This window comes from Phyllostomus hastatus, unplaced genomic scaffold (assembly GCF_019186645.2).
Source record: "Phyllostomus hastatus isolate PE091 unplaced genomic scaffold, TTU_PhHast_1.1 phas_scaffold_93, whole genome shotgun sequence".
NCBI classification, from domain to species: domain Eukaryota; kingdom Metazoa; phylum Chordata; class Mammalia; order Chiroptera; family Phyllostomidae; genus Phyllostomus; species Phyllostomus hastatus.
In genome coordinates, this window is record NW_025334042.1 from 21,683,397 (window position 1) to 21,702,637 (window position 19,241).

General features: G+C 41.9%; 2 protein-coding genes across 8 annotated transcripts in view; both read left to right on the top strand.

Annotated features, from left to right (window-relative positions):
• The window catches only part of LIMA1 (LIM domain and actin binding 1), an 80,859-nt gene extending 67,087 nt beyond the window's left edge, over nt 1-13,772 (top strand). For 2 of the 5 annotated variants that reach the window (XM_045830040.1, XM_045830041.1), the window contains exons 8-11: nt 311-395; nt 1,901-2,013; nt 9,343-9,476; nt 11,542-13,772. In XM_045830040.1, the coding sequence (XP_045685996.1) occupies nt 311-395; nt 1,901-2,013; nt 9,343-9,476; nt 11,542-12,559 (1,350 nt within the window). In that variant the 3' untranslated portion in view covers nt 12,560-13,772. The remainder of the gene's footprint in view (nt 1-310; nt 396-1,900; nt 2,014-9,342; nt 9,477-11,541) is intronic. The other 3 variants (XM_045830042.1, XM_045830043.1, XM_045830044.1) reach the window with 3 other exon arrangements.
• Nucleotides 13,773-13,864: 92 nt separating this feature from the next.
• Nucleotides 13,865-19,241, top strand: part of CERS5 (ceramide synthase 5) — a 29,586-nt gene continuing 24,209 nt past the window's right edge. For 2 of the 3 annotated variants that reach the window (XM_045830047.1, XM_045830046.1), the window contains exon 1: nt 13,865-16,496. In XM_045830047.1, coding sequence (XP_045686003.1) covers nt 16,126-16,496 — 371 coding nt within the window. In that variant the 5' untranslated portion in view covers nt 13,865-16,125. The remainder of the gene's footprint in view (nt 16,497-19,241) is intronic. The other variant, XM_045830045.1, reaches the window with a different exon arrangement.

Genomic DNA, 19,241 nt, shown 5'->3' on the forward strand with positions numbered 1-19,241 from the left:
TTGTTTGCACCCCCCTTTTTATGAGAATCAAAAGATATGGTTTGGAAGTTCTTTTGTAAAGGGAGATGATGCACAATTTTGGCAGCAGAGTGCTGCCTGTTTCTGGCCTTACTCTGTAATTGAGAGGCATGTTAATATCCTCATAAAAGACATTTTGCTGCCTCTTGTTTAAATGCTCAGCTGTTCTGGGGCCTGTTATTTCCCCCAGGCAGCCAGTGACTGACTGGAGTCAGCAGGTTTCTATGGCATTAACAGCAGTTTGCTCATTTATTTTTAATGTGATTCTTAATCCCACCCCCCTTTTTTGTAGGTTTCTGCAACTGAGAATAGCCTGGCAGCCCGTTCCCCAGCTACTGAAGCTGACTTCCGTAAGCATTTGCTCTTAGATCTAGAAGGTGAAGCTTTTGTTCTCTATCCCATATTCAGTTGTTGCGGGGGTGTCTCTCCATGTTGAGAACGTAATATTAAGTTCATCTCACGAGATCTTTCACTTGGTTTTAAGGACGGATGCTTGAACACCCTTCATACATTTCATGGCTCAGAGAGAAGTTAAATTCAATTATATATGATTAACTTGGAGCAAACTGAATACTATTGATACTTCTCTCACTGAACTTATCCTACTTTTTGTACCAAATCTTTTCAGGTTTAAAGCTGTTAAAAATGAATTATGAAGTTTCATTTCAATAAAAGTTTGGCCATGAAGTTCATTCATTTAAAGGAATAAAGAATTGGTATTTGAGTAACCTATTAAAACTGTCTTTCCCCACTTATCTCAATGTGTTATCATAATCCACCCTCAAGCCAGATTCTAGAGATTTCCTTGTTGGTGTTGAATTTGACCACCCGTTTCATCCTATTTTGGAGTTGTTTTGAGTCTCACTTTTCCCAAAGATAAAAACCTTTGTTCTTTTCCCTTTACTATATCCACTTTGATTTTGATCTTCATAAAAAGTTTTATATATGTAACTTTTATATATGTATTTGGATTGCTACCTTCTCCCTGGTTAGTTTATTAGACACTGAAAACTAAGCAACTAAAGTAGAAGTACGAGCTAAACAAGTCTCTCACAAGCCCTACCTTAAAATTTCAGAAAGAAACTCTTGCTGCTCGAATCCAGGAACATTCCTTTGCAATCATTTTGCTTAGACTAGAAATTTTTCTGAGTTTTGACTAGGTTTGCAAAATTTTTTTTAAAAATGAGCTGTAATCTTTTAGTACTTTGTTGACTTAACTCTAGATTGTAAGGAATTCTTTTATTTTCCTTGGTAGCTGTGTAAATGACTTTTCTGTGCCTTCTGAGTTTTCCACATGATGAATGTATTGGCAGGAAATTAACTTATGAGGCGAAATGTCGGTGATCATGAAGAAAAAAACTTCATGGAGTCTTTCTCCATACTCTATCCATGGATATCTGCAATAGAACTGACCAAAACAACAGTGTCAAATTCTTCCCCCCGCCCTCTCTCGCTCTCTCTTCCTTCTCCCCCTCTCTCCCTCCCTCTCTCCTACTCTCATAGATGCATTCTAAAATTTCTTCTCTCGAGCACCCCAGAAGGAGTTACTGGGAATACTAATTACCAAAAAGTCATCAAAGTCTATAAACAGCCTTTAGAAATGACAAAAAACTACAGGGCAGAAAGTTCCTCATAGAGAGTGGTTTGGATTCCCGCTGTTTGTGGAAAGGCTGAGAAAACCTCCTGTCGGAAAACCTGATTTGTGAGAGAACCTAAGAGCATAGCTTTTAGCATTAGAATATTTCTCAGTAGAAAAGCAGTGTTTTTCTTGGTGTTGAAATGACCTGTTATCATTGAAGGTGTCTAAACTTTGCTTTGGGGAGGAACCTTTTCTGAGATCCTCCATGAGGCACTAAAAAATGTCTTCCTTTTGTAACTCAAGCAGGTAACTCCCAGGTTAAGAGTGAGATCCAGCAACCTGTCCATCCCAAGCCACTGAGTCCAGATGCCAGAGCCTCCAACGTTTCTGAAAGTTCTCCTCCCAAAGCAGTGAAGGTATGGTGGCAATTTCTCTCCGAGCCTTTAGACATTGGTTTACTAGTGGAGCCTATTGCACCTTCTATCATTATGTTCATTGTAACCTGTTTTTGCTTTCCCGGGGATGAAAATACCAAATAAGGACACACTTAAGGCCAGTCACTTTTCCTGGAAGTTTTTCTGCTTCTGCTCAGATGTTTGGTCCAGGAGGCAGGGAAACTGTCTCTCTAATAGCACTCAGTTTGAAATCTGGAAAACTCATGACAGTTTTAAGAAAACCTGAAGTTAAAGAAAATAACAAGATTTTTTTTTAAAGTCCAAGTTCATAAATCTGTGAATGGGTAAAAGATCACAAAATGGGAAGTATGAAAAATCCATTAAGTTAAAATCAGCCCATTGGACAGGAACGTGCAATGTCGACTTCAAGAGAGAGGCTCCCAGGTCTGAGGAACGCTACCATCACGTGCTTAGCCGTCAGCATATTGAAAGAAAGAATGTGACATTCCAGTGAGGGCTGGCAGCCAGCCCATTTGCTGTAAAAATGGACATTCAAGTAACACTTATGCTTTGGTATAATATTAGATGTTAAGGAATGAACAAAATTTTTGTACCCCCCCCCAAAAAAATTCAGTTGGCTAGTAGAATGGTCTCTTTTCATTCACCAATTTTTTTTAACCCATCTTTTCCCTTTCTATGAACCAATATGTTTTTCCACAAAAATAAACAAAGGTAAAAAAAATCCAATACCTATTATAGGCTGATTATTATTAAAACTGACTTTTTTTTCTATCCTCACCCAAGGATATGCTTACTGATTTTTAGAGAGGGGAAGGGAGGGAGAGTGAGGGGGAGAGAAACATGGATGTGAGAGAGAAACATTGATCAGTTGCCTCTCACACACCCCCCAACTAGAGAATGAACCCACAGCCTAGGCATGTGCCCTGAGTGAGCCACACAGGCCAGGGCTAACTTTTTATAATTGAATGTTTTGCTAATATTGTGCCAATTTACTCTTTGGGATTAATGGTAAAACATCCATATTTCTTTAGTGTCTTTCTCCTCTGGTGTTCTCTTAAGTTTTATTTCAAAACTTAACATTTGAGAGAAACTCATCAGGCAGAATTAGTTTTCAGGTAGTTTATACTGCCCCATCCTCATGCACACATCTGCCGTGTGTGCATCTCTCTGCTGTGGGCTTTCCGGGGTCCTATGAAAGTTCCAGCGCACAAAAAAGATGAAGAGAATGCAGATGAGGAAAGGGGAGAATCCAAGGCTTAAAGGGCAGATTAAAAAGGGGGCAGGGGTAAAGATGGTAAACGTGAACATTTTTCTATTATTTTTAAATGATTTTTAAATTTATTTTTAGAGAGAGGGGAGGGGAGAGAGATAGATAGGGAGAGAAACATGGATCATCCCCAACTGGGAACCTGGCCCACAACTGAGGCATATGCCCTGACTGGGAATCGAACTGGCAACCTTTTGGCCTGCAGAGTGATACCTAACCCACTCACTGAGCTACATCAGTCAGAGCTAAACATGACCATTTTAAAGGAAGCAGAGATTCATGAGCAGAGTAAGGTTTACTGAAAAGTGTAAAAATATACAAGGGAAAGCAAGTATAGGGAGGAAGAACTGGTTATAGTAATTGAATTTGCACATGTGCTCAACACGACCCTCTTCTTTTCTGGCCTTAACGATCCGCTCATGCTGTCATCAGTACTTTCTTTTCCAGTATTTGGAGTCCAACAAAGTAGCAAATGCCATGGGGTTAATTTCTTCTCCAACAGCAGCCCTGCCCAGATGTTAATCCTTGGGTTATAGTTCTGGATCAAGGACAGCTAGCAAATCAGACTTGGCCGTGGATTCTGTGTGACTGAGGAACTAGGGAAATTCCATGGCTAATCGAAGAACTGAAATCTGTTTTAGAGTATTTTTGAATTCTCAATCCAGTCTTAAATCTCCTCCTTAATGACTAGACCAGACCTCCTAGTCCTTGGTTGGATCTTTAAGGTCCTTCCTGATTTAAACTCCAGGGTCTGAGCTGATGAGCAGTGAGCGACAGACATCTCAGTCAGGTCTTCCTGGCATACTGCAAAGAGGAGATGGGGGCGAAGCGCCACGTGCACCTTCCCCAGGCCCACGCCTGCTTCTTTGGCCCTGGTCGCTCAGCAGTAGAATGCAGACAGGCCTGCTTTCACCAGCCACACACCTCAGGCTTTGAACATTGTCTAGGACCCAAGTAAACTGGCCCGCTGCCTGTGTTTGCCCATAGTTCAAAGCTCACATGGTTATGGTGCACAGAACCTGGGGTGGGGCCCAATCATGTTTACACTTTTGTTTAAGAGCAGTTTATTATCTCTTCCTCACATTGACCCTTTACATTCTGCAGGCAAGTAAATGCACTGTAGGTGCGTTAGTATTTACAGGAAGACCTGCTGGCGTAACTGGTCTTGTGGCTGTAGACCAGCAATTGACATTGTTTCTTCATTTTGGGAAGAATAAACTTGTTCACTCAGAATACATTTTTTTGGGCCCCATGCACCTTGGAAAAACTCTTCTTAGTGCCTTGTCCATAATTGAAAATAGGATATTTAAGGCTGAGACTTGATTCATTTCAAATTTTAGCTTAATTTTTTTTAAAAATGATACTGGTCTTTAAAAGTAAGGATTCTGTATGTTTTGAACACTGGCCAGATAGCTCAGTTGCTCATCAACTGACTTGGTGCTAACGAAGCTGAGGTTGCAGGTTCACTCTCAGAAAGGGTGTTATTCTGGATACAGAGACCAGTGGACCCTGTGAAAGGATCAGAACATTTTGACTCAAGAGACCCAGAAGTTTCTTAGGCTTTGTGTTCTCCCATTGAAAGAGGTCACTCCCTAAATGTCCCCAGAGGGGAAGATAAGGGAGGAGATACAAGGAAGAGTAGCTCGCCCTGGAAACACCTGCTGTACCCACGGTGTCCAGGGCAGCCCTGTCCTAGGCTTCCTTGGCTGGTCCTGCTGGTGAATGTGGAGAGAAGACACAGACAGACTGTACGAGAGGACATGCACTGTGGCACCCCCTCCATGCCCTGCCAGCTGTCCCTTCCTCTACAGCAGGATAGGAGGTTTTATGTTCTTTTGCAAAGTAATCAGAATTATGCTAGAAAGGCATCCAGAATCTTTTCTCACTATCTACATTATTCTTGCTTTCTCAGGGCACCAACTTTCCTCTACATGGGGAGCAGTCTGTTTAAGATGTGAATATCCCCAAAATGCTTTCAAAAAGTTTCGCAGAAGGCTAGGGTATGGGTTAAGGCTGTATGGAATTGGCCCAATCATTTACTGTGTGGTGAAGAATTTTTATTTAATTACCTAGGTATTTTGCACAAATTAGAAGGAGGGAATGATAGGCATTTTGTGAGGTTCTGAATTTCCTTCTGATTAAAGTAAGGCTAGTTAACTTCACTGCCTGTCGCCAGCTGCTGCCTCCCAAACCACACACATACATACCCCAACTGGAGCCTTCATCAGACTAAAAAATATACTTAAGATAGGAGAATGAAAGGATGGAGATGAAGTCATACAGATTTTTTGGAAAAATGGTTTTAAGTAGATGCTGATTAGCAGAGGCCCTGCACGATCCCTCAGATGGGAAAGACACAACAGCGTTTATGAACGTCAATTATGCATAAATTACCTCATTCATTCCTAAGTATCCCAAAGATATTATCTACATATTTGAATTTGAAACAAAGACTTTAGTTTGTTCCAAGTGCTATAGTGAGATTATTTTCATTTGGATTGGCATTCGCTCTCTTCTCCCAAAGAGTTTCCTTCAGTTATGGAAGTTTAACATTCCAGGAAAATTTAGAAAATGCTCTGTTGGTTTGTGAGTCGGTAGTTCTGAGTTTTAATTTACTGACTGTGAGAACTTTGATAAGTCTTCTGACATCCTGGCGCATTAGTTTCAACTTGTGAAAAAGGGCGAGAGAGGGGAGATGGGAAAACATCTTAGATACTGAAAAAAATACATTTTTAAAAAGGTCTAACATTCTAACATTGGTGATGTTTGAAATGTGGCTGCGCCAGGTCCGAGCACACCATGAAAGCATGGGCAGGATGCACGCCAGGCCCACCATAATGCTAGAGATTTGTGGGCATTGACTGCGCTTCCTGTTGTCTGAATAGACTTGGGGGCAATTACAGAAAAGTGGCTGAGAGCCCAGGACAGAGGAAATAAAGGGAAGGCACAGCCGCAGCCACTCTGACTTGGCATTGTACCATGCTGGCACCCTCTTGTCTTTATGAAACTATAAGGGCCTTTGGGCAGCTGCCTCATAAACCTTAAATAATATTAAAAAGGGGTTATGTAAAAAATGAGTAGGAATAATGGGCATCTGGTAGGTCTGGCTAGTTAGAAGCTTGTGGTTAGTCAGATATCTGAGCAGCAATCTATAGGCATACCTCAGAGGTATCTGGGTTTGGTTCCAGACCACTGCAGTAAAGTGAGTTGTAGTGTTTTGCTGATGGAGGGTCTTGCCTTTAATTTGTTTAAAAAAAAAAAAAGTCCTCAGCAGAGCCACCAAAAAAAGAAAAAAGAAGAAAAACAACACATAATCTGTGAAGCTCAATAAAGCAATGTGCATTACAACAAGATATGCCTTTATGATTTTGATATTAAAGAGGAAGGCTAATTGTTTACTTGTGTGGGTAAAGGCTCCATTCAAGAAAGAGCCATTATGGGTCAGGCGTGGGAGGTAGTAAGACACTAAACAACTGTTAATGAAATACTCCTTGTGTGGGTGAAGACTCATAAAAGCCCTCTCTCCTGAGCTGGGACATGTTGCAGCCTCAGGTAGATATGAGTGAGGATGATTTTGCTGCAATTAGCAGAATTACTTGAAAAAGAAAGAAAACCTGGTCTTATTCATGGATCTGAGTCTGTAACTGAGTTACAGCTCAGTTGCAGTAAAGCGCTCCAGGGCGCACCAAATGCTGTGTATTCATTGAAGGTTCCTGTTTGTCTCTTCCAGCTTCTGCTTCCTGCTCCCGGTACCTAATTTCTGCTCCTGCCTTCCACTTTCCTCCTAATGTGAGCTCAACTTTCAGCTTTCTCTCAGGTTCTCCCTTCTGTTCCCTGGGCTGCACCCCTCTCCTAAGTGTGCTCTCTGTGTGTGCACAGTGGAGGGCTGCTCTGTAACCCTCAATGCCCTTTACGGAATGATGCCCGTTTCCTCTTAGACCGTGTGAAATTCGTCTCCTGCTCTGTCTTTACTGACCAGAATGAATGCTTATTTTCCTAAGTCAAGTGTTAAAAAATACAGAATTCACCGGGCAGCTGAAAAATATTCTCAATCTGACAAATACATTAGCCTATTACTTTTACATTCTGTGAATTGTGATTGTACAAGCCCTCTCCAGTGGCTTCAATTGTAGTATTATATCCAATTATTCTACATTTTAATGTATCTTTTGCTTGCTAGACAAGGGCCTCGTCCTTTTAGAGAAACCTAATTAAACTATTCAAGGACATCTCTACTTAAGCCCTATCTTGTTAGAAGTGTTCATATAAGAAAAAGAATTCAGAGCTCCTTATAATGCCTTAATGACTTCCAACGGCAATCAATATAGTAACATTTGATCACATTTAAATACCTTCCTTATGCTCGGTAAACTAGGTTGTAGCCTGTGGTCTTTGATTCGTTAAGTTTTTCCTTTTTAAAGGGACCGTACCCTTAGGAATGGAGGTGGGTGGTGTTATTGAGGAGCCATTTCTACTCAGTTCTGCTCCTTGTTTCTTAAATCCTTTGGTGCTATTTTGAAGTTTCCCACTAATTTTATTAAATTCCTTTTAAGATTTTATTTATTTATTTGCAGAGAGAAGGAAAGGGAGGGAGAAAGAGAGGGAGAGAAACATTGATGTGAGAGAGAAACATAAGTTGGTTGCCTCCCACACCCCCCCACCAGGGGACCTGGCCTGCAGCCTAGGCACTTGCCCTGACTGGGAACCAAACCGGTGATCCTTCGGATAACAGACAGGCACTCAATCCACTGGGCCACACCAGTGAGGGCTAAACTCCTTTTTTACAGACCTTTCCTTTTACTTCCATTTTATGCCCATTTTCTGTTCTCATTTCCTATCCAAATCTGCTTAAAAATCCATTCCTATTTTTTGTTTCACCTCCTAATGAATCATGTGACAAGTGAACCACCAGTGTGAATTTTTTATGAGTCTATTTTCGGGTTTTTTAAATCAAAATTCTATCTTACCCATACCTGGTTTATTTTAGGCTTACTTAATCATTCAGGTCCTTATTTGCATTATTTCCCACCGCACTGGTCTTGGCAGCAAAGCAGCCAGCAATGTGCCCGTGAGAGCTTCCTGGCCACCTTATCCTGAACTGCTTCTGCATTCATTGGCTGAGGTGTTTCTGTTGGGGCAAGTCAAGAGTAACACAGGCCTACGGACTTGGTGCCCACCCCTAGTAGCCAGGTAACCATTATTGTGTAAAAACTTACAGATTTGCAATTCTGGCTTTCAGCAGTGCTAGAATACCGTTTTTTATGTTCTTTGGGATTGGGTTTACCGCCAAACAGCTGTGCCCCGCCCCCACCCTACTCCACACTGTCCCAGCAGTTCCTGATTTCCAGTCAGTTATGATTTCTCACTCCCTATTCCGTTCATTTTGTTCTCCACTGGCTTTTTTTAAAGGTGATAGAAACTACAGTTTTATTGGGCTGTGCTTTTTTTTTTCTGGCATCCTAATAAAATAGTTTTGTCTCTTTTAAATTGTTCCATCTATGTGTCAGTTTTGATTTCTTTAAAAAAGATTATGCGTAGTGAATTGAGCAAGTCAAGATTATAAGCAGAGGGAACTAAAAGATGCTTTATCAAAGTGTCTTTTCCTAATTCCCAAAGCCAAATATTCTTCCTCTCCTTGAAAATTTTCCCCTTTAGAATTTGTTCTCATAAAAGCCTATCCTGTTTTTCTTTGGCACTTGAATGAAACAATCAAACGTCTTTTGTTGTGTGTGATATTTTCCCCTAATTTCCTGTCTGTGGAAACATTTTGTGTATGTTGTGGCCTAAGCTTTTCTCTTCAATCCAGCCCTAGTCCTGCCCACCCTCAGTGGCTGCTACACTTAGGGCATCCCTTGGGAATGCATGGGAAAGGAATTCAGCACAACCTCTTGGCCTTGAAGAATCAGCTGATAGAATCATAGCAGACTTAGTGTTCCTGTGAGAATTGACAGACCAGGTTAGGGATCCCTTAGATAACAAAGTAAATTTCAGGGCCTATCTCAGCAGAGTACTCACTCGTCACTGCCTGTGCTAAGTTAAAGTTGTCCTTTTCCTTTTCATAGAAGTTTCAGGCACCTGCAAGAGAGACCTGTGTGGAATGTCAGAAGACAGTCTACCCGATGGAACGTCTCTTGGCCAACCAGCAAGTGTTTCACGTCAGCTGCTTCCGTTGCTCCTATTGCAACAACAAACTTAGGTAAGCGAGGTGAAAACGAGCCATCTTTCTGTGTAGTTGGGCCTCAGGAGGGAGTCTTTGGCTTTTAGAACATTGGTGCTAACAACTATTGTGCCGACAGTTTACTATTAGTTGAAGGTAAAAGGTAAAGAGTACCATTTAGTGACAAATATTTCATATCACATGATAGTGGTGTTTGGAACTTCTTGGTACAGTGATTTGTTAATTTACGTGTTAAAACTGAAATTTAAATAATAGAGTTGCAGGTAAAACCCCCTGTGACCTCATTCAGTAGGATGTTTTCCCTTAGTATCAGAGGATTATAAAGTTAAGAAATCTCAGGAGGATACTTGTCTGAGCCCTTCCTTCAGAGTATCCTGACTACTGTATAAATGGTAACAATAGCAGTAAGAATAGACCCTGAAAAGCATGTATTTTTCTGTATGTTGCTTCATTTTCTTTCTGAGAAAATAATCAGTATTTCTATCATTTCTTCCAAGTAACTCAAAGTATGGGTGTAAATGTGGCAAATTGGGAAAATATTCTATATTAACTCATTTTATTTTTTTAATTATTTTTAAAGATTTTATTTATTTATTTTAGAGAGGAGAAGGGAGGAAGGAAAAAAAGGAAACATCAATACTTGATTGCCTCTTGCACGCCCCCTCCTGGGAACCTAGCCTCCAGCCCAGGAATGTGCCCTTATCTGGGAATTGAACTAGCAACCCTTTGGTTTGCAGGCTGTCACTCAATCCACTGACCCACACCAGCCAGGGCTCTATTAACTCATTTTAATTATAGAGTCTAGGGAAGGGAGTAATCAGGATGTTACTTCCTCCAGCTTTCCTTCCAGAGCAAACATCCCTTCTAAAATGCTCTTGGTGGGTTCTTGATTGATTGATTTTAGAGAGAGAGAGGAAAGGAAAGAAATAGTTATTGTTCCACTTGTTTATGCATTCATTATTTGATTCTTATATGTGCCCTGACTGGGAATCAAAGCCATAACCTTAGAGTATCAGGACGATGCTTTAACCAATTGAGCTATCTGGCCAGGCCTGATTGGTTTTTTGTTTGTTTGTTTGTTTATTCATTTTTGGTGGTTTTTTTTATTCCCTACTGTATTTTTTTTCTCCAAAATACATTTTTCTGAATTTTTAAATTTTTATATTCCTGATGTAGAAATGTTGTTGTTTTTACACCCCCTTTAAGATTTGCTACCCTGTGAGAGACACCAAATCTCCTAACAGCCTGTCCAGCACTGTCATTTAGGTAGACTTACTTCCTGGCTGCTGCTCACCGTTCTCCTGTTAACTGTAGCTTACTTGTATTCAGTCACTAATATCTGTTGCATGCCAACTGTTTGCAGCACATTGTATCCATTTTTGTAGAGGTATGCTTTTAAATTTTAACACAAATGGGACACAGGGAGAAAGAAGATCCAGCGTTTTACAAAGGAATATCATTATAAGTAGCTACAGGTTATAAATACTTAGGAAATATTTGAGTGATCAGAGTTAGGTGGGATTACCTAGGCCAGACCTCCTGGATGAAGTTATGTTTTTTAAACAGTTTTGACAAAGGGTAATGAAATCATTTGAAAATGGGAGCCTGAGGCCTGGCTTGGTGGCTCATTTGGTTGAAGCATTGCCCCATACCACAAAAGGTTGCAGGTTCAATCCCTAGTTGGGGTGCATATGAGAGGCAACCAATCAATGTTTCTCTCTCTCTCTCCCTCCCTCTCTCCCTCCCTCCCTCCCTCCCTCACTTTGTCACTCTCTAAAATCAATAAATATATCCTTAGGTAAGGATTTTTTTTTAAAAAAAAAGAAGAGAAAATACAAGCATGAATCAGGTAAAAGAATGTCTTGTGAAGGTTCAGGTGTGGAAGTGAGCCTGGTTTTATAAGTATAATAAAACAATTGTCCTTAAAAAGGGTAGAGAATCTTAGGTGATTGACCTACTTTTAAAGATATTTTTCAGACTTATCATCTTCTGAAAATACTGGAATTGCCAGATCTTGGCCTACTGGTGTAAACAAAAGTATACAGATTTGTTAACTTAATGCTCTCTCTTCTTTTAACGACAGTCTAGGAACGTACGCATCATTACATGGGAGAATCTATTGCAAGCCTCACTTCAATCAACTCTTTAAATCTAAAGGGAACTATGATGAAGGCTTTGGGCACAGACCACACAAGGATCTGTGGGCAAGCAGAAATGAAAATGAAGAGACACTGGAGAAACCAGCCCAGCTTCCAAATGCAGGGGAGACGCCTCAGAGCCCAGGGGTAGAAGATGCCCCCATTGCTAAGGTGGGTGTGCTGACCGCAAGTATGGAAGCCAAGGCCTCCACCCGGCCAGAGAAAGAAGACAAGCCAGCTGAAACTAAGAAGTTAAGGATCGCCTGGCCACCCCCTACTGAACTTGGCAGTTCAGGAAGTACACTGGAGGAGGGGATCAAAGTATCCAAACCCAAATGGCCTCCTGAGGATGAAATCAGCAAGCCTGAATCTCCAGAGGATGTAGATCTGGATCTGAAGAAACTACGACGATCTTCCTCACTGAAGGAAAGAAGCCGCCCATTCACTGTAGCAGCTTCGTTTCGAACCACTTCCATGAAGAGCCCCAAAACCTTGTCCCCACCTTTCAGGAAGGGCTGGAGCATGTCAGAGCAGAGTGAGGAGTTTGTAGGAGGAATAGCAGCAGGAAAGAAACAATTGGAAAATGCCAACACCTCGGAGAAGAATGGGAGTGTGGAAAAAACAACCTGGCAAAACAAGGAATCTAAAGGAGGGGAGGCAGGGAAGAGAAGAAGTAAGGAGGTTTATGGCTTTGAGATGGGCAGTGAGAATCTTGTAGAAAATGGTGCAAACTTAGATGAAGATGGTAGCAACCTTTTCAAACAGCAGTCTCCACTAGAACCCAAGTCTCCAAACTGGCCCGGCTTTGCAGACAACACCTCCACTAAAGAATTCTCTACTCAGAATCAGAAGTCCCAGGATGTGGAATTCTGGGAGGGAGATGTAGTCAAAGAGCTGTCCGTAGAGGAGCAGATAAAGAGAAATCGGTACTACGATGAGGATGAGGATGAGGATGAGGAATGATAAAGCGCAGTCTTGCTGTGCTGGGCCTTACCTTTGTGCTAGTGTTAGTGAGCCACTGCCCTTTACCAGAGTGATGTATATAAACAGTTATCGTAGCATGGACTGTAATTTATGTGGAAGTAATTTTGGGAAACAGTTCTTGCTTCAGAAAAAAATTCCCATACTGCAGCTTATCTCTAAATCCTAGAGATAACATTACCTAAATCCTCTATTTTAGGGATGAAGGGAATATTCCAACTGATATAGCCCAGATTCTATTGTATTCCCCAAAGGCAATATGAAATAGATGATTATTATAGTACATTGTTACACTAAAAATTCAATCATACAGAGGGATTTAGGGGCCTAAACATTATGACTGAACGCACTTTAGTATAAAGGGCACAGTTTGTATATTTTTAAATGAATACCAATTTAATTATTTAGTATTCATCTGTTAAGAGATCAAATATTTAGTCTTTTTTAAAATTTAGGCTAATTTTCATACTCAAATATATATGAGAAATTTATTGCTTTGCATTCTGCTTTAAACCACATCCTGAACTGGATTCTTGAGATATAACAAAACCACCTTTCTGAAGCACCTCTTAAGCACTTTTGGTGCTTGAAGAGAACCACTGTCTCCCAAATAAACTGTAGTATTTGCCAATAAGTTTCACTATACCCCAAGTGATTGCTTTTTTCTCTGGTGGTGTCGGCCTCATAATTTGCTGAAAGCTGCAATATTTTAATAAGATCTTTTATATTGCTTTTTGCCATGTTGCATATTAGAGCAAAATGAGTTTAAAGAAGGAATAATATAGGAAAAAAATGCCTTAAACCACTTGAGCTCAGACCCTCCCCCAACCCTATATGTCACTTCTGATATCCTGTTTCCAGGATACTAGTTTTAAAATTCCTATCAATTCTTAAATGTATTGATTTTTATGGCAGACAGTATTCCTAGGGTGCAATTAAACCAATTATAAGCCTTTATTGGGGGAGGGGGGCACGGAATTCTAGTATTAAGTCTTTGGAACATTTGTTGTACATAATTGATATTCCAAATTGTATGTGGGGAAGAGAGGTGTTTTAAGCTATAGGCTTTTCTTTGTACTTCATTTTTAGAGATTTAGTTCTAGTATTTTTTAGAGTTGTAAAATATTCTGCTTTCTTACAATCTCGCGTAGTCTGAAACATTTTTATTCAATAAAGCTTTTAATTTACATTTGAACCTTTCAATGTTTCTTTTCCATTATTATTATTATTTTTTTTTACATTGTTACAGTCTCTCAGGACCTACTTGAGCAGTTTGGAGAGAAAAAGGTTATGATGTGGTTTAAGTGAAGTGCTATGACTATATCTCACCACTTGGTGGTAGTGTTGGGGTGGTTTTGGGGCTTTCATCCTCCCTAAAGGAAGACAATTTTTTCTTGAAAATTGAAAGCAACTTGGCAAGAGAATTAATGTATACATTCAAAATGAGCTGTTTGTTTTACCAATTCAAAATTCTGTGATTTTTTATTGTCAATTGTATTTAACATTTAATAATTTACCTTACAATTATGCCTAATATGCCAAATGGAATTTCCAAATGCCTTGCTGAAAATGGACTTGTTTTCCACCCTGAGCAGAGGCATAGTTGATTATTTGATTTCCTTGCCTATACAGACAACTGACCCAATTGTTAAAGCGCTTTTTTTAATGGGAGAGTGGATTTTCTTGGAGATAGGCATGCATTTTGAGTTATCTGTTATGTTTTCTAGGGGTACTGTGTTTTTCAGGGTTTTGCCTGGTCTTCTAAGTGGATGGCAGGACCCTGCTTTCTGTTCTTGCCCTACCACAAGCTGGAGTCAGGTAGAAAGCCTTGTTCACTGAACAGTTAGTTATCCAGAAGCTCCTGCTGACCTTTGTAAAATATCCAATCCTGGCTTGAGTTTAGCTACTTTTACTGTGTGACTCACTGCTACTCTAACCCATCCACATGGTACAATTTCTACTGACTTTATACAAAAAATTCTGACTGCCAACAGCTGGCATTTTTATGGATATCAGTTGAATATGTCACCATACATCAGGTAAATGGGAACTGAGATTACACTTAGCAGAACTTTTTCCATATCTTTCAAGGGCTAAGGTAGACATACTAGAGGTATACAAAGTAGAAAGACTAGCTCCATAATCAATGTAAGAAAAGGATGTCATTTCAAGAGAATGGCCAGATAACAATGAACATTCTTAGGGGAAAAAAAGAGCCAAGCAAAAATTGTTTATTTTCTCAGCTCTACTTAATGAAGGCAACTTGTTTGGACTTGACATGTTGATGGTGGAAATATGATGATGTGAATTTCTCACTGGTATAGCAAGAAAAGGGGCCAGCTTGTAACTTGAGATGATTAAGGAGACTCTTCATGACTGCTACAGAGCCAACTTAGTGCCATCTTGCTGGTGGGATCACTCCTGGCCAAAGTGAAAGCTACATCAAGTTTGCTTTCATTACATATTTTATGAGCAAATATGTTTTGTAACAGCCAAGAGGTTGAGAAATGGCACAAATGTGTTTTTCTAGGGATTAATCTTGAGACCAAGATCATTGTGCACTGGTTCCTGCATGCCAAGTTAGCATGTTCTCTATTCCTTGGGACTCTGATTTGAACACCCATGGCATCAGGGAGGGAGTCCTTCTTTTAAAATGTATCTTAAATATAGGGTAGTTACCATTGAGCTCTTGCTGGGTTTGGAGAAAAATGGTTTCAGGCAGTAGTTCTCAGACCAGCAGCAAAGTCATCACCTACTGGGTCTGTAGAAATGAGACATGCAAATTCCTGGACCCTACCCTGAACCTCCTGAATCAAGCTCTTCAGGTGGGGCCCAGGAAACTTTTAACAAACTCTCCATGTGGGATGGGATAAGCTAATGCTTGAGCTGGGATACACCAACGTTTGAGAACCACTGAGCTAAAGAAAACCTAGTAGTCTACTCCTTAGAATGACTTTGTTGTTGTTGTTGTTGTTGTTGCTATTTCCCTTCTTCCTCCCTCTTTGAAACACTTTCACTTCTGGGTAAGCATGCCACACTGGTTATAGAGTTACTTTATCTGTCCTCAGACAAAAGGTAGATATTTATATTTTTAAACCTTTCGTAAGACCACTCTAGCTAGCCTCTGGTGGTGGAAACAGGCCCAGCTGAGATGGCCATGTAATCCCTAGTGAGAGGGGGGTTGAAGGTAGAGAGATGGGTAAGGCCTGACTGGGAGCGGGACGAGCTTTGAGTCTGCAGAGCTGAGAGAAAGAAACATCCCCATTAGGGAGCTGGGCCTGAAATAAGGGGTGTGGCAGCTCAATGGGTGAGAGAAGGTGAAGCGTGGCCGAAACCGGTAGCAAAAAAGGGCGGGACTAGAGTTGTGAGTCCTGCAGGGGTGGGGCCAGGGTTGAGCGAAGGCGGGGCGGGACGGGAGGGGGCGTGGCTCCAAGTCGGGATTGGGGCTGAGTGGGAGGCTCGGGAAGGGGTGTGGCCGGGGTTGGAAGGCGGGGTCCCTAGAAGAGGTCCTGGGAATCTACGGAGAGGGAGGTGGGCGGGGAGGCGAGATGGGCGTTGAGGAGGCCCGGCTTCGCGGAGGAGGCTGGCTGAGACGTGCCGGGAACCAGAAGGGGCAGGAAGAGGGTGGCCACCGGCCCGGCCCCGCCCCGGGGCCGCCTCCCCATGGGTTCCGTTGGCTGTGGCGGCTGCAGAGGTTGTGGCGGCCGCGGGGCGGGCGTAAGATGGCGACAGAGGCGGCGGGAGCCCTGGGCCTGCTGTGGGGCTGGCTGTGGAGCGAACGCTTCTGGATGCCCCAGAACGTGAGCTGGGCCGACCTGGAGGGGCCGGGCGACGGCTACGGCTACCCGCAGGCCCGGCACATCCTCTCGGTGTTCCCTCTGGCGGCGGGCGTATTCTCCGTGAGGCTGCTCTTCGAGCGGTGAGAGCCGGCGAGGGAGCGGCGCGGAGGGCCGGGGGCGCGGGTCGGTGGAGCTGCCGCAGGGAGAGGCCGAGGACCGGAAGCAGAACTGTAGGGAAAGCCCGGAAGCGGGGGACTGGGGCAGCCTGGGCCGCCGCGCCGGTTGCACGGAGGGTGTCCGAGGTGGTCACGAAACCTAGGCAAAGACAGAGATTGGGGCTTGGACAATGAAAGAGTGAGAGTCGAGGGGGACGCCGGGCCCATTTAATTTTAGATCCCGAAGGTCGCTTGGGCGGGGGACGACTTATAGGCCTCCTCCCAACCTCCAAGGATTCTACAGACCTGAGAGCTGCGGCCGAGAACACGTAGCGAGGAACAGAAAAGGGGCCACGGGAACCCGAGCTAGTTGGAGCCATGGAAGCTGAAGGGTCAACACAAGAACCAGACGTTCCAAGCAAAAGGAGCGTCTTCAAAGGAATCTAAGATTTGTGAGGACACTGTAGTTTCTGAGAGTTGATTAGTTAAGCCGTAAACCTTGGTTTGTCAGCTCATGGTTGTGTGTGTGTTTCAGTAAATTCTGCAGAGCCCGTTGGAGAGTTGAAATCGGGTAGGGGTAGGGTGTGGTGGACCCGGAGGCTTCGGAAGTATGGAAAGGTGTCAAGATTAGGTGAAGAACGGGCCTTGGAGGCCTGAGCTGGAAGGGGGAGTGGTCTTCCTGAAGGAGGAGTGGTCATCTTGAAAGGATGGAGAACCCTTGGGCTTATGAGAGAACTGTGTTGAACCAAACTTCTGAGTTTAGCAGGATCACAACATGCTTTGTTTGGCCATGTGTTGGAAAAAGTGATTTCACTTTTCTTTGAGTGACTGGATTGTATCTAACTGTCTGGGATAAAGATATTCACTGAGGACTTGATGTGGTGATTTTATAATATGGACTCAAATAGCTGTGGGTGGTTTTGGTCAGGAGTCTGAGTAGTCAGACTCTGGAAAGGAAACTTCTTTCCACTAGGTCTCAGGTAATGAGGGGTGGCACTTTAACATCTTTTGTTCATTTGGCCTTCATCTAGAGCAGGAATGCCCTTTCTAGGGTGTTACAGATAAAATAATCTCTTACTCTCTGGAAAATTAGTCTTATCTGTTTTGGATTACTTGTTTGACTTGCCTACTATTTAAGACACAAAATCTTTTTAAAAATACTTGTTTTATGTAGCTAGCTAAGTTATTCATCCATTTATCCATAGTGTTTGTATATTGTCATCAAAGTGCTCTGCCAGACTTCAAGTGCAGAAATAAAGATGGTTTTAACTGAAGCAGGTGAAATACAGATATCTAAATGTCTTTTATGGGTGCAGTTTTTAAAGTATTGTCATTGTATGAACGTTACTGGGGTGCAGACACAAACCACTTTTCTCTCTTACAAGTAACCTAGATCCTGGTACTCTTTACCCTGGCATCAATGTGAGGGCTGAGAAAAGAGAATGACAGTGTAATGACTAAAAAGGAAAGTAACACAATTCAAGACCCCCCCCCAAAAGTTCATTGTCCTAGGAAAAGATTCTGTGCTTCTCCTATAAATATATATCAATATGAAAATTTCTACACCTTAGTGGCGAAAGGAAATAGCTTGTTGCTTATAAACACCCATTTTATATAAACTTACATTATCTTAAGATTTCCAAAGAGTGCCTCCAGATGGCTGAAGACTAGAGCCCCTGGCAGAGCCACTGGAAAAGATCCTTTACCTGTGGGAATTCTATCTGAATGTTTCTATGGTGCTCCAATGTCAAGGGGATACGGGTGCTTGGGAATACTGAGCTGAAAGCATTCTAGTATGATATTTCTTGGCTAGCAAGGACAGGTACCTTGTTCATCTCTTGTTTGATCTTAGGGAAGTTTAACCCTAGAAGCAGTCTTCCTATTTTGTTTCTCTTTAAGACCTACTACTTTAGTTAGCAATAAAATTGACTGCTGAATTACCAGCCCCTCTTATTGCGCTGATCTTCCATAAAGGTAATAAACAGAAGCCGTTCTTAGAGTATAGTAAAAGATATATCAGAAATATTGATAGTGAGTCATCTTTGCTAATTTTTTCATTTCTCAAATCCCACTACTTAGTTTTTAGAAGCAATTCTGTAGTCATCATAGATTATAAGAGCTAGAATTCCAGTCTCCTCTTACAGACAAATAAACTAAGTCTTAGAAACATCCTGCTGCTTTTCAGAGGTTGCATGCTAGAACCAAGATCTAGATCGTTTTCCCCAGGGCTCTTGACACTGTGTAATGTGGCCATCTTTCCCTGTTCCTTAACCCCTTTTCAAGGGTTGAGATTTAACCTCCTAATCCTAATGTTCTAGGATTAGAGAACAAATGCATGTTCATCTTACTTTTTAAAAAATTTTCGCTTATTGATTTTAGAGAGTGTCAGGAAGGGGGAAGGGAGAGAGAAACATCACTTTGTTGTTCACTTATTTATGCATTCATTGGTTGCTTCTTTTATGTGCCCTGACCAGAGATCAAACCTATAACCATAGCGGATTGGGACAATGCTCTAACCAACTGAGCTACCTGGCCAGTGCCATGTTCATCTTATGCTTGATTATTTACTATAATGGGTTTTTGCCAAAAAACTTCAGATAGGAGAGAACTACCTACCAAAGAGCACGAGGCCTTCTTTTGTGGGCCTCTGCTGACTGGTTGCATTGTGATGGCCTGCACTTTGCAAAATTGCCTTGGGTGTATCATATGGTCAGAAAATACTGTTGACAG